The sequence below is a fragment of the Nicotiana tomentosiformis genome, chromosome 4 (assembly GCF_000390325.3).
Source record: "Nicotiana tomentosiformis chromosome 4, ASM39032v3, whole genome shotgun sequence".
In the NCBI taxonomy this organism is placed as follows: domain Eukaryota; kingdom Viridiplantae; phylum Streptophyta; class Magnoliopsida; order Solanales; family Solanaceae; genus Nicotiana; species Nicotiana tomentosiformis.
Genome location: NC_090815.1, coordinates 120,830,117 through 120,845,511, shown reverse-complemented (window position 1 = coordinate 120,845,511; position 15,395 = coordinate 120,830,117). Strand labels below are relative to the sequence as shown.

At 40.9% G+C, this 15,395-nt stretch overlaps 1 protein-coding gene across 1 annotated transcript; it reads left to right on the top strand.

The window, feature by feature from the left end:
* The first annotated feature begins 5,610 nt into the window (after positions 1 to 5,610).
* LOC138910457 (uncharacterized) lies at positions 5,611 to 6,225 on the top strand. The gene is made up of 2 exons (XM_070201700.1): positions 5,611 to 5,814; positions 5,896 to 6,225. Exons 1-2 carry the CDS (start codon positions 5,611 to 5,613, stop codon positions 6,223 to 6,225), a joined length of 534 nt encoding a protein of 177 aa, XP_070057801.1.
* Positions 6,226 to 15,395: the final 9,170 nt, after the last annotated feature.

The window sequence follows — 15,395 nt, the reverse complement described above, 5'->3', positions numbered from 1 at the left end:
TAAGATTCAGATATTTCTTTACTTAATCGCTTTATTAATTGTTATTGGAATTGTTTAGTGGTTTATTGGCTTACCTAGCGGGTTGGGTTAGGTGCCATCTTGACTATTGGATTTGGGATCGTGACAGTTGGTATCAGAGCTCTAGGTTCATACTACAAGTCTTGAGCAAGTGTCTAGTAGAGTCTTGCGAATCGGTATGATGACGTCCATACCTATCTTTGAGAGGCTACAAGACATTTAGGATATATTTACCATCTTTTTTTCCTTATTGTGCGGCATTGATTCGGCTTGAAGCGTAACCATTTGAATTCCTTCCACACATTCATATGCGCACATGAGCGCTCTGTATCAGTTGTGCAATGACAGCTTGTGATTCCATGGTTGAGGTACGAGATGTGATTTTGGCATGCTGACGATGGGCCAGTCTAGAGGACTTGAGGCTGGGTTTTGATGGTAGCCTGAGCACGAAGATTTTGATTGAGTGAGCACGTGCTTTTAGGACTTATATGTCCGTTGGTGGCTCTACTAATGGAATTTATGATTGGATAACTACGTGGTGAGTATGATGTAACTGCGAGATGTGTTCAGATTGTTCGAATGTGACGATAAGAGTTTACTTGAGAGGTAGCAAGGACTATTGGGTGTTTGATTTCTGTCTTGATATGGCGTATAGTCTCGAGTTATGGGTGTGTTGAGGGATCTCTCATGTTGTTTAGTTGTGGAGTAAAGTAGATTCCCATGTCTTGTTGATGAGTTCAGAATCGAGAAGATAAAGTGATTGCGTAGTAGTCGTGACTGTGGAAGGGTATAGGGAGATGTCAGTTTGAGGCAAAGCAAGTGGATTGTCTCATGCGAGGTGTCCTGAGGTTGTGTGATCCCTATGATGATTTTTAGAGAGTTCCCCTTTAACAGTGAATGATATATGTTGCAATTTGAGTTTGGATCGCTTGCGGAAGTTGTCTTAACCATTACGAGGATGAATGCGAGATTGCATATGATTTGAGGTACTAGATGGTTTGTGTTGCATGAGCTGATGAAGGATTTAGTTGAATATCACCGCGGCATTATGCCAGTAATAGAGTGTGGGCATTGTGATTTATTGTGTGTTTTGTTCTATGGCTTTGAGCCAAGTGGGGGAGTCTGCTATCGATGAGTTGATTGCACGATTATGTGTTGTATTGGTTTTGGTTTGAGGTATACTGGTGAATCAGTTATGACTGCAGGGGTTGAGATTGAGGATGACTCGAGAAAGGGGATTTCTGGATACGGGTTGTATTACACTCTATGGGTATATGGGAATCATAGAATGATTTAGTGGTTAGCCGTGAAGGATGTAGTGTGCATGGAGTAGGAATTGCTCGGTTGCTTAGGAGTGTAGGTTACTCCCTTGGGTGTTGGTGTGCCAATGGGTCACAGGTCATTCGGTCTGTTTGGTCGGTTTAATTGGGATTTTAGTAGAGTGGATGTCTCTCGAGAATGATTCTAATGGATTCAAGATTTATTTGTAGCGATTTGGAATTTTCAAGATTTGTATATGGCTAGGATGTGATATTTGAATATGATGGTGTCGAGACTTGTGGAATTTTTGTATCATTGTAGATTATGCATTTCAGTATCAAAAAGGTGAAGGAAACAATTTTAGGTTCACATAAGGTCTCTTTAGGGCGGGTGTCCCTAAGAGGGAAGTCAGCGACTTATGGGCCTTAGGGCGTTATGGTTTTATACTAGGGTCTCTTGTGTGGTTAATTTTGGTTAGGGATCGTGGTGTTCTAGTAAGGAGAAGTATCAATTTGAAGGCAATTTGGAAAGGACTTGGAGAAATAGGACAGCTTGGTAGTAGGTTAGGTTAGCACAATAATGGATAAAATTGGTTCTTTGGGTACTTACGACATGGCTAATCTCTACAGGTGTTTCGTGGCAATGCTCTTGCGTTTTGGCAACCTGCGTGGCTGGGTTGAGTTAGAAAGATTCGGTTCTGATAGCTTGGTTATGTGAAAATAGGTTCGAAGAGTTCTCAATGGTTTTTACCAAGGTTCGAGGGGTATATTTCCTACTGGCGTGAGGAGCATGTGGTGTATAGTGAAATTCTCCTGGATGAAATCAAATGGAAGGTCCTTGGCTAATTGAGTATGTAGTTGCTTGTGATTCGGAGTGGACTATGAAGTTCTCGTATTTTTCATATGATGGCATAGTATATGTGGTGTGGTATGTGGGATTGAGATTTACGTGAGCGAGATCACAATTCTATTTTGGAAGGGAAGGTCATAAAATTCGTAAGCAGTATGGGCGGTTTCAGATGACTAGGTAAATGATATTACTTTTTGGTATTGCTTGATGAGAGTGTACATTTCAGAAGGGGCACTCTGATTTGAATTATGGATACTTCATTAGTATTATGGCACTTTCCTGGTTGATCGACTGTTGATGTTCAAATTTTTCTATGTGGCACGGATGAATTATAGAAGTATTCCTCGTGGGATGATTGTATATGAGAGATGTGTTAGACATTCTGGCGGTGGAGTTAGGATCAGATATGGTGATTCATGTGTTCTATGGATTTGGAGACTAGGAGTTCTCAAGAGCAGCTTAATTCATAGTTGTGGACTGTGAAGTCGTGGCCGAAGCTAGCCAGATGATAGTATGTATTATGATTCATTCATTGTGGATTTTCGGAGGGTTATTTATCTATTTGTGGGTGACCATAGTTGATTTGGGGGTCCATTGGTAGGCCCAATTAGGATGTGTATTCTACACCGAGCCGGATTGGTTGGCTCCATACTGCTATTGTTGAGGGATGTGCCATTCGGTTATTGTTAAGCTTATTCGTGTTCTGAAAGGATATGTGAGTTGTTATTCTATGCTATTAGTAGTTATGATTCCTTGGCTATAAGCTCACCTGGTGCGGTTCTATTTGGGATTTATTGTGAAATTTGAGCGAGATGAGTAATTGGGTATTGCATGGTTGATGGCGTATGGGTTATGTTCTTTTCGAGTTTTGTGTGGCATTGTGGCATCTGCTTCTCCATGGTTATGGTAATGCACTTTGGGTACTTGATGTCGAATTGTGTGTGGTTATTGATTTTGAGCATGATGGCTCGAGGTGTCTCATATGGGCCAGTGTTTGGGTGGGGTCGCACATTGCGGTAGAGTTATGTTGAGATATGATCCTTTATGCTAGATTCGTGTGTTATGGTTCTACGGTGTAAGTTAGGTTCTTAGCATTGCATTGGGGTGGTACCCGTTGAGCTTGCGGAATGGTTCTCTTGATTGAGTCATTTTCGTGATTGAGTACATTTGGATTGTTGCTTATTGGTGCATGGATTGCATGGTTTATGGGTTTGAGTAATATTGGTGTTGCGTGTCAGTCGAGTAGTTGGTACTCGATAAGATGAAGTCGTCGGATCTAGGATGGGTGCTATCGGGTTTGATTGCGTGATGTTTGGAAGGATAATATCGGAAGTCAGCTTAGGAATTGGCTATAGTTCTTGTTGAAGGAGAGGGAGCTCCACGGATTGTTGATTTGATGAATGATTATGAGTTTCTGCATGTTTCTTTCATCATCGGTAGTGTACGAAGGTTTCAAAATAGAGCCTTGTTTGATATGAGGTTTATTACCGGCATTGGGTTGTTTTGAGCAGCTACTGTGATTAGAAATCATTGCTTCGAGTATCTGTGTTATGTGATATATCATGCGATTGTATCTTGGGTTATGGTTGCGGCTTGGTACAACTTGTTCAGACTTATACAGGGTGTAGGTTGCGAGATTCAGATCTTATAAGAAATTCCGGATGTTAGAAGTTAGATTCTAAAGATTGTGGGCTAGGTTGAATTGAGAAATGTCAGTTATGTTGTGTTATCAGACCTATATGGGATAGGGTGATGTGGGATCACCCCCAGGTATATGTCTGGTAAGGTTATATGGCGGTTTGATGGTTTTGGGAACAACTTTTGGCACGTTCGAGGACGAACATATGTTTAAGTGGAGGAGAATGTAACGACCCAACCGGACGTTTTGAGCATTTGCACTTCGCTCGGTCGTTTACGGGCATGAGTAGCTCTGTATGATGTATTATGACTTATGTGAATCGTCGGTTTTGATTTTTAGATTATTCGGAATCGAATTGGAAGAATGGATTTCAATGTTGAAGCTTTAAGTTGGGAGAGTTGACCAAGTCTAACTTTTTGCGAATTTGAACCCGGAATGGAGTTTTGTTGGTTCTGGTAGGTCCGTTGGGTGATATTTGACTTAGGAGCGTATCCGAAAAATTATTTGGAGGTCCGTAGTGGAATTTGGCTTGAAATGGCAAAAGTTAAATTTTTGGAAAGTTTGACCAGGGGGTTGACTCTTTGATATCAGGGTTGGAATCCGATTCCGGAAATTGGAATAGCTTCGTTATGTCATTTATGACTTGTGTGCAAAATTGGAATTTATTTTCCGGCGCTGAGATTGATTATGGTCCTATGTATGATGTGTTACGTTGTATGAATGTGTTGTGCGAGTGTAGGCACGAGTTGCTATAGCCGGTTGAGTCTAATATCATGTGTCGATGTGAAAAATCAGGTCTTTTTAAAATTTATGGGAGTGTAAGAAATTTGGTTTTAAGGCTTGTAAGTGTAAACAGGAGGAATAATCACAACTGAGATGGTGTTGTTGGACCCATATTAGTTTGCGGAAGTAGAATTACCCCCGAGTATGTGTGTAAGAATACATTTAGTAATTTAATGTCCTCAGAAAGATTCTTGGCACGTTCGAGGACGAACGTATGTTTAAGAGGGGGAGAATGTAATGACCCGACTTGTTAGAGACTATCGAGGTAACTACTTGATGTCTGCAGACCTTGACTCGTTTTCCTTTCAGTTATTTGAACTGTTCTACATTTCTGGACAGTACTGATTGTATTAGTCAGACTATGTTATCATTTAGATGCTCATGCACTCAGTGATACCTAGTACTGAGATAGGCACCATCACGATATGCGGATTTTGGGTCATGACAAGTTGGTATCAGAGCCTAGGTTACATAGGTCTCACAAGTCATGAGTAGATTTAGTAGAGTCTTGCGGTTCGGTACGGAGACGTCTGTCCTTATCTTCGAGAGGTTGTCGAACCCATAGGAAAAATTTCACTTTCTTGTATTCTGTCGTGCGAATTTGTTGTTTCCGGAAACTAAATTTCTGTTATTCTATTCTCTTACAGATGGTGAGGACACGTTCTACCGGATTGGACGGTCAGCCACCAGTTAGGGTCGCTAGAGGCCGTGGTAGAGGTCGAGGTGTAGCTCGTACAACAGTTGGAGCAGCACCTGTAAAACTACTAGTTGCTCCAGCTCAGGAGCAGGTTCCATATATAGTCGAGCCAGTGAGGCCAGCTCAGGTACCAGTTATGCCTATTGTGATTTCAGGCCTTCAGGCGGCTTTAACCCAGATATTGACTGTTTGGACTGGCCTTGCTCAGGTGGTTTCATCCCAGGCCACACCAGCCACTTCTCAGGCCAAGGGAGGTACTCATACTCCTGCCGTACGTACTCCAGAGCAGGTAGTGCATGGACTTTAGATACTGGGGGTACTAGTCCAGCCGGTTGTAGCTACTCAGGCCCAGGTGGATTCTATTATGAATGACGAGGAGCAGAAGAGATTAGAGAGGTTTGGGAGACTCTATCCTCCAACTTTCAGTGGAACTGAGTCAGAGGATGCTCAGGATTTCTTGGACAGATGCCAGCCATTGCTTCGTACAGCGAGTATTCTGGAGACCATTAGGGTCTCATTTACTACTTTTCAGTTGACCGGGGCAACCTTCAGATTGTGGGAGACTTATGTAAGGAGCAAACCAGTTGGTGCAACACCACTTTCATGGCAGGAGTTCTCCGTATTATTCCTATAGAAGTTTGTGCCATAGACTCGCAGAGAGGAACTGTGCAAGCAGTTTGAGTATTTATGTCAGGAGGACCTGTCCGTGACCCAGTATGAGATGCGGTTTTCAGAATTGGCTCGTTATGCAGTTTGTTTGGTTCCCACTGAGAGGGAGAAGATCAGGAGGTTCATTAATGGCCTCAAACATCAGTTCTGTTTTGTTATCATTCTGGGAAATATAGCAGGTGCTAAATTCGACGGAATGGTTTACAGTGCTCGGCGGCTAGAGATGGTCTGTATTCAGGAGCGTGACGAGAGGGAGGCCAAGAGGTCTCGTGGTCCGGGTAATTCCAGCAGTGTTCCTTCTAGGGGATAGCTCGACCGAGTCAGTCTTATCTTAGTGCACTTCTAGTTCAGAGTTCATCTGTGCACAATCAGTTTAGGGTTCATCTGTACCAAGTTCTTCTGGTAGTTATTCTGGTTCTCGTTGTTAACCTAAGTACTTGCCAACATTTTCAGAGAATGGTAGTTTTGAGTGTAGAGATTTGGGTCACATAAAGAGATATTGCCCCTGTCTTACTAGAGTGTCAGCTTAGTAGATGAGTCAAACTACGACTTCAGCACCAGTTGCTTTACCACCTGCCCAGCCAGCTTGGGGTGGGGCTCAGGCAGCCAGAGTTTGCCCAAGAGGGGGAGGCCGATGAGGTGGCAGTCGGGCCCAATTCTATGTTATTCCTTCTAGGCCAGATGTCATTACTTCAGATGTAGTGATCACAGGTATTGTCTCAGCGTGCAACAAGGAAGCTTCTATATTATTTGACCCTAGTTCCATATATCTGTATATATCATCATATTTTGCTCGTTATCTAGATATTCCCCGTGAATCCTTAGTTTTACCTATTCGTGTATCTACACCGGTGGGCGATACTATTATTGTGGACCGAGTGTGTCGATCGTGTGTGGTAACTATTGGGAGACTAGAGACTAGAGTTGATCTCTTATTGCTTAGTAATGTTGATTTCAATGTAATCTTGGGTATGGATTGGTTGTCTCCATGTCAAGCTATTCTGGACTATCCCGCAAAAACTGTGACATTGGCGATACTGTGATTGTCGAAGGTCGAGTGGAGAGGTTCTGTAGATTGTGTTCCCAACAGGGTAATTTCTTACTTGAAAGCCCAACGGATGGTTGGAAATGGATGTTTCTCATATTTGGCCTTTGTAAGAGATGTTGATGCAGACACTCCTACTATTGACTCTATACCGGTAGTGCAAGACTTTTCGGATATATTTCATGCAGACCTGCCAGGTATGCCACCCGACAGGGATATTGATTTTGGTATTGACTTGGTGTCGGGCACTCAGCCCATTTCTATTCCTCCGTATCGTATGGCACCAGCTGAATTGAAAGGGCAAGTTCAGGAACTTCTTGATAAAGGGTTTATTATGCCTAGTGTGTCACCTTGGGGTGTACCAGTTCTATTTGTGAAAATGAAACACGGTACGATGCGGATGTGTATCGACTATAGGCAGTTAAACAAAGTTACAATCAAGAACAAGTATCCTTTTGCCACATAATGATGATTTATTTGTCCAGCTTCAGGGTGCGAGGGTGTTCTCCAAAATTGATTTGAGATATGGGTATCACCAGTTAAAAGTTAGGGATTCGGATATTCTAAAGACGACATTCAGGACCCGCTATGGTCACTATGAATTTATCGTGATGTCTTTTGGGCTTACCAACGCCCCAACAACATTTATGTACTTGATGAATAGTGTATTCCAGGAGGGTAGAGTGATTGCTTATGCTTCGCGCCAGTTGAAACCACATGAAAAGAACTACTATGTTTATGATTTAGAATTGGCAGCCATCGTTCATGCATTGAAGATATGGAGGCACTATCTATACGGTGTGTCTTGTGAGGTATTTATAGATCATCAGAGTCTTTAACACTTATTCAAATAGAAGGATCTAAATTTTAGGCAGCGGATATGGTTGACACTGCTAAACGACTATGATATTACCATTTTGTATCATCCCGGAAAGGCCAATGTGGTGGCCGATGCCTTGAGTAGGAAGGCGGTGAGTATGGGTAACCTTGCATTCATTCCTGGTTGTGATAGGCCTCTTGCAGTTGGTGTTTAGGCATTGGCTAATCAGTTCATGTGATTAGATGTTTTGGAGCCCAGTTGGGTTCTAGATTGTGTGATTTCTCGGTCTTCCTTTTATGACCGCATCATAGAGCGCCAGCATGATGATCCCCATTTGCTTGTCCTGAAGGACACAGTTCAGCACGGCGATGCCGAAGATGTTACTATTGGAGATGATGGGATTTTGAGGATGCAGGGTCGAATTTGTGTGCCAAATGTAGATGGGCTGTGTGAGTTGATTCTTGAAAAAGCCCACAGTTCGTGATATTCCATTCATCCGGGTGCCGCTAAGATGTACCAAGCAGTGTTATAAAAGGCGTGGGCGTAAGGCGAGGCGTTTTACATATACCTCAGCGAGGCGTTAGCCCCACAGGTATTTAATTTTTAATATTTTATAAAATAATATAATGACAGTAAATATTTATAAACAGGTAAAATTGCATAAAAATTGAAGAAAACTAAAAATATGTGATATATATATATATATATATATCTAGCACGCTCATCCCCACAAAAAACTAGTCAAAATAATCTATTATACGCTACTTACAAGCACAAGTAACTTGAGTCTAAAAGAATAAAGTTTTATACATGGAGGAGCAAAAAGGAACCTGCAATTTGAACTTTGAACTTGTTGCTATGAAGGAAAATGGAGTTCTCTTTGTATTTGTAAAAAAAAATAAATATTCGTTGCTTTTGGAAGAATTTAGCAGACTAGCGGACAAGATAAAGAATTTGGAAAGACCATGAATTAGGGCTTCAATCAATAAAAAGGTCTTGACTTTTAAATTTAATACTTTTGAGTTCCTTTTTAAGCCTTTTGAGTAATTATCAAACTAACTTTTGAGAATTTGGGTATTATATGAAGGACTTATTCAACAAATTTTGTTTTAGTTTGAGAAAGTCTCTGGGGCTTACACCTCACTAAAATAATGCGCCTCGAACGTCCAGGTGTACGCCCCGAATTGCTGGGCATACGCCCCGAGAGACTTTCTCCCCACACCATCGCCCCCGGGTTCGCCTTTTAAAACATTGGTACCAGGAATTGTGACAACATTATTGGTGGAGAAGGATGAAGAAAGATATAGTTGGGTTCGTAGCCCAGCGTTTAAATTGTCAACATGTAAAGTATGAGCATCAAAGACCGGGCGAATTGCTTCAGAGACTTGAAATCCCGAAGTGGAAATGGGAGCGTATTACCATGGACTTCGTAGTTGGATTCCCACAGACATTGAGGAGTTTTGATGCTATTTGGGTAATTGAGGATCGGTTAACCAAATCCGCGCATTTTATTCCAGTCGGTACTACCTATTCTTCGGAGCGGTTGGCTGAGATTTATATCCGCGAGATTGTTCGCCTTCATGGTGTGCCACTATCCATCATTTCAGATCAGGGCACGCAGTTTACATCATATTTTTGGAGAGATGTGCAACGAGAATTAGGCACGCAGGTTCAATTGAGTAAAACATTTCACCCTCAGACGGATGGACAATCCGAGCGCACTATTCAGATATTAGAAGATATGCTACGCATTTGTGTTATAGATTTCGGGGGTTATTGGGATCTGTTTCTGCCACTTGCAGAGTTTGCTTACAATAACAGCTACCAATCGAGCATTCAGATGGCTCCATATGAGGCTTTATATGAGAGACCAGTTCGGTCTTCGGTGGGTTGTTTTGAGGATGGTAAGGCTAGGCTATTGGGTACTGATTTAGTTCAGGATGCTTTGGAAAAGGTTAAATTGATTCAGGAATGACTTCGCACGGCATAGTCTAGACAGAAGATTTATGACGACCGGAAGGTTCGCAATGTTGCTTACGTGGTAAGAGAGCAGGTACTACTCCGAGTTTCGCCTATGAAGGGTGTTATGAGATTTGGGAAGAAGGGCAAGTTGAGTCCTAGGTATATTGGGCATTTTGAAATACTTAAGAAGATTGGAGAAGTGGCTTATGAACTTGAATTGCCTCCTAGTTTATCGGTTGTTCATCCAGTGTTTTATGTATCTATGCTCCGGAAATATGTCAGAGACCCGTCTCATGTTTTGGATTTCAGTACAGTGCGGTTGGATGGTAATTTGACTTATGATGTGGAGCCGGTGGCCATTTTGGATCTGCACTGTAACGACTCGGCCAGTCGTCTTGAGAGTTGTAGCCTTGTTCCCCATTTACTGCTCATTTTATACTTTATAGCTGTTATGTTACTTGCCGGTGTAGTCAGTTCGGATCCGGAGAGATTTCAGAATGAATTGAGACACTTAGTCTCAAAGTTGAAAGCTTAAGTTGAAATGGTTGACCAGATGTTGAATTATATGTAAACGACCCCGGAATAGAGTTTTGATGATTCAAATAGCTCTGTATGGTGATTTTGGACTTAGGAGCGTGTCCGAAATTTTTTTTGGAAGTCCGTAGTTAAATTAGGCTTGAAATGGCTAAAATAGAAATTTAAGTTTGGAAGTTTGACCGAGAGTTGACTTTTTGATATCGGAGTCGGAATCCAATTCTGGAAATTTGAATAGGTCTGTTATGTCATTTATGACTTGTGTGCAAAATTTGAGGTCAATTGGACTTGATTTGATAGGTTTCGGCATCGAATGTAGAAGTTAAAAATTCTTAAGTTTCATTAAGCTTGAATTGGGGTATGATTCGTGATTTTAGCATTGTTTGATATGATTTGAGGTTTGAACTAAGTTCGTATGATGTTTTAGGACTTTTTGGTGTATTTCGTTGAGGTCCCGAAGGCCTCGGGTGAGTTTCGGATAGTTAACGGACTAAATTTTGGACTTGGAACCTCACTGGAATGTTTCTAATGCACTACCTGGTTTACTTCATCGCGTTCGCAAGAGGGGTCTCGCGTTCGCGAAGGGGAAATGGAGGCAGGCGAAGTTTTTGTGCTTCACGTTAGGGAATGGGATTAGGTCAGTGTACATCGTGAACGCGAGGAGGTTGTCACGTTCGCGAAGAAGAGAGAGGGCTGGGGGTGGACACACGTGTTGGCCTACGCATTTACGAAGAAGGCTGCGCGTTCACGAAGGCCTATGGGAAGTGGTCATCTTATTTGAATGTGAGCCCTCGCGTTCGCGAAGAGGAAATTATGGGCAGCACATTTTTGTGCTTCGCGAATGCGAGGCAAGGGTCACGTTCGCGAAGAAGAAATGACTGGACAGAAACTTTAAGTTCTGAAAATGGGACTTCGTCCCATTTTCCATTTTTGACGAATTGGAGCTTGGGAAGAGGTAAATTTCGGGGGAATTTCTTGAAAAACAACAGGGTAAGTGTTCTTAACTAAATTTTGATCAAATTACCCGAATCCATGGTTATTTTTAACATTTAATTGGTGATTTAAGTTGGGAGATTTAGAAAAATCTCTTGGTTTAAATTGAAGATTTGAGGGTCGAGTTGATGTCGGAATTTAGTAATTTTAGTACGGTTGGACTCGTGGTTGAATGGACGTTCATATTTTGTAACTTTTGTCGGGGTTCCGAGATGTGGGCCCCACAGGCAATTGTTGAGTTAAATATTGGATTTTGTTGGAAAATTTATATTTTCATATAGAATAAATTCCAATAATTCGTATTGATTATATAGAATTAATTGTGACTAGATACGAGTCTTTCGGAGGCCAAGTCACGAGGCAAAGACATAGCAGAGTAAAGAATTACACAAGTCGAGGTAAGTGACTTGTCTAACCTTGTGTGGGGGAAATTCCCCTTAGGATTGGTATTGATATAATAATTGTGATGTGTTGAAAGTCGTGTATGCGAGGTGACGAGTGTGCACACGTGCTAAATGTGGAAAACTCTGGTTTTAAATTGTGTAGATCTTTGTTACACATTAATTAAATTATTTTATCCGATTATATTCATCATCATTGATCTACTTTTATATTTTAAATTTGCTTGACATTTTTTCTGCTAATTGCTTTACCTGTTTAGTTGAAACTTTTTTTCATTTATTCTATGCTCATTATTTGAAAGTTGAATTATTATTAATATGAAGTATTTGATATTAAAAATTTGGTATTGAGGCAAGGCGTTTTTGTGAAAAATATTTTTTGTTGAGTTATTCACTTTCAAATATTTTGTAAGATTTTTGTTCATTGTGATTGAGTCGTGAGCTCCTTATTGTGGAAATAATGTTGTTGATTTATTTTGGCAAGCTGAAATATTTGGGCACTTGAGGTATAAATTGTGATATATTGTGATATTGATACGCATGCGGTGATATAAGGTCTGGGTGTTGAAATGCATGCGGTGAGATAAGGGTGGCTTGATACGCATGGCTACTAGGGGAACTACTAGAAGTCATGCGGTGCGATAGGGGTGGCTAAAACGCGGGATGCTATTTCGGGAAAAATATTTTCTTTAAAATTAAATGTGAAGGCTCCCACGGTGATATAAGAAAATAAGATATTGTGAATTTATTTATGATGTGGGACTATGAAGTGGTACCTCGGGAGTGCCCTTGTTGATATTTATTTATGGGTGCATTTGCCTTTGGTTATTTTGTGTTTTCCTTAAAGTTGTAAATTTTTGTTTTCCTTCCGCGAGTTATTATTTGCCCTTATTTTGTGTAGTTAAATTGTGACATACTACTTACTTAATTCATTCCCATTGTCATTTTATTATTATTATTATTATATCCTTAAACTTTTCACCCTGTCTTTTATTATTTCCAGTAAGGCCTGACCTGACCTCGTCACTACTCTACCGAGGTTAGGCTTGGAACTTACTAGGTACCACTGTGGTGTACTCATACTATGCTTCTGCACATCTTTTTGTGCAGATACATGTACTTCCTATCAGACCAGGCATCAATGAACTAGCCGTATGCGGAAACTTCAAGGTACATCTGCCAGCGTCCGCAGACCTCAGAGTCCCCTTCTATCCTTATTATGTTGCTTTCTTTATTCTCTTTAATAAATTCTTAGAAGCTTGTGACTTATTTCTACCGGATTTTCAGAGTTGAAATTATATGAATTGCAGTTTCATTTATTTCAGATTTCTATTATGTTATTCTGCATTGATAGGCTTACCTAGTCTTAGAGACTAGGTGCCAGCACGACATCCTACGGAGGGAATTTGGGGTTATGACAGGCAGGTTCGAAAGTTGTGATCAAAGAACATAGCTTCATTGAAAGTGCAATGTAGAGGCCATTCAGTCGAAGAAGCTACTTGGGAGACTGAACGGGAGATGCGGAGCAAATATCCACACCTATTTGAGACTACAGGTATGATTCTAAACCCGTTCAAGGACGAACGTTTGTTTAAGAGGGGAAGAATGTAACGACCTGGTCGGTCGTTTTGAGTATTACAGCTCTGTTCCCCCATTTACTGCTCATTTTGTGCATTACAGTTGTTATATAACTTTCCAGAATAATTGGTTTGGGTCTGGTGAGGTTTCGTAATGAATTGAGACACTTAGTCTCAAAGATGAAAGCTTAAGATGAAATAGTTGATCGGATATTGATATAGGTGTAAATGACCTCGAAATAGAGTTTTGATGATTCCAATAGCTCCTATGGTGATTTTGGACTAAGGAGTGTGTCCGGAAAATTATTTAGAAGATCGTAGTTAAATTAGGCTTGAAATGTCGAAAATAGGAAGTTCAAGTTTGGAAGTTTGACCAGGGAGTTGTCTTAATGATATCGGGGTCGAAATCTGATTCTGGAAATTGGAATAGGTCTGTTATGACATTTATGACTTGTGTGCAAAATGTGAGGTCAGTCGGACTTGATTTGATAGGTTTCGGCATCGAATGTAGAAGTTGGAATTTCTTAGTTTCATTAAGCTTGAATTGGGGTATGATTCGTGTTTTTAGTGTTGTTTGATGTGATTTGAGGCCTCGACTAAGTTTGTATGATGTTTTGGGACTTATTGGTATATTTGGTTGAGGTCCAGGCGGCCTCGGGTGAGTTTCGGATGGTTAACAGATCAAATTTGGACTTATAACAAAGCTGGAAATTTGATGGCTACTAATGCAATCGCACCTGCAGAAATTATCTCGTAGGTGCGAGCTCACAGAAGCGAGCCTAGGTGCGCAGAATAGACATTGGTTTGGAAAGGGCTGGGATCGCAGATGCGCGTGGTTGACCGCAGAAGTAGACTCTTGTCCGCAAGAGCGAAGAAGGCGCAGAAGCGAAAGAAATACCACAGAAACGGTTACGCAGAAGCAGTCAAAATTATGCAAATGCGATAATACTGGCAGTGTTAAAACGAGGGGTTCCAAGGTTCTTTCTCATTTTTGGACTTCAAACACACGGTTTGGAGCGATTTTTCAGAGGGAATTCACGGGAACACTTGAGGTAAGTCACTTGCGATCATTGCTAGTCAATAATATTGAATTATCATTGAGCATTTCGACTAGATTACGTGTTTTTGAAGTGAAATTAGAGGATTTGGGTCTAGGAATTTGAAAATAAGATTTGAGGATTTGAAGGTCGAGTTGATGTCAGAATTTGGTAAAGTTGGTATGGTTGATCTCGTGGTTGAATGGGCGTTCATATTTTGTAACTTTTGTCGGGTTCCGAGATATGAGCCCCACTGACGATTTTGAGATGAATTTTGAATTTTGACTAGATTCGAGACGTTCACAGGTCGATTTGTGAGGCAAAGGCATATTGGAATAAGGAATTACACGATTTAATGTAAGTAACACTTCTAAACATGGTTCTGAGGGTATATACCCCTAAACTACGTGTTATGTGAATTGTATGGAGGTGAGCACATGCTAGGTGACAGGCGTGTGGGTGTGCGCCATAGAAATTGTGACTTAAATAAATTATATGGAGTTGTATAATTAAAGAATCATGTCATTATCCACATATCCTCCACGTCTTAGAGAAAATTGAGCTGAGAATCAGGTTGAAGATCATGTTTAGGCTACGTGGCGATATTTTTGACCCATAAGGTCGTGTTGCTAATGAACTATTTGTTTGAATTGTAATTTTCTTTACTCAGTCACATCCATCATTTGTATATCATATCTCAGTCTCTATTATCACTCATTGATACATCATATCATCATGTCGGGTTGATTTTCATGTCATTGAGAGCCCGAGAGACTAGAAATTTTGAGTGATATTAAATGTATTGGGTTGCACGCCGCAAAATATTTTATTTATTTATGCCTGTATCTGGCTATTATAGTGCTTGGGCTGAAGGAGCCCCTCCGGAGTCTGCACTCCCAAAGTGAGCGCAATTCATTTATATTGAGGGATGGATCTTGCCTGGACATGGATCTTGTCCGAATCATTTATATCTGGAGATGGATCTTCCCTAGAGCTGGATTGGCCTTATACATTACTGATTGACTGACTGTCAGTTGATGTGTATATATACGGGATGGATCTTTCCTGGGCTGGATTGGCCATATACAGTACTGAGTGATTGAGTATTTTG

What these genes read in the sequence shown, in the direction of transcription:
- LOC138910457 (XM_070201700.1), top strand. Translation starts at nt 5,611, where the DNA reads ATGAATGACGAGGAGCAGAAGAGATTAGAGAGGTTTGGGAGACTCTAT. An exon ending in TCAGATTGTGGGAGACTTAT is followed by an intron (nt 5,815 to 5,895) that starts GTAAGGAGCAAA and finishes TTTGTGCCATAG; the next exon opens with ACTCGCAGAGAGGAACTGTG.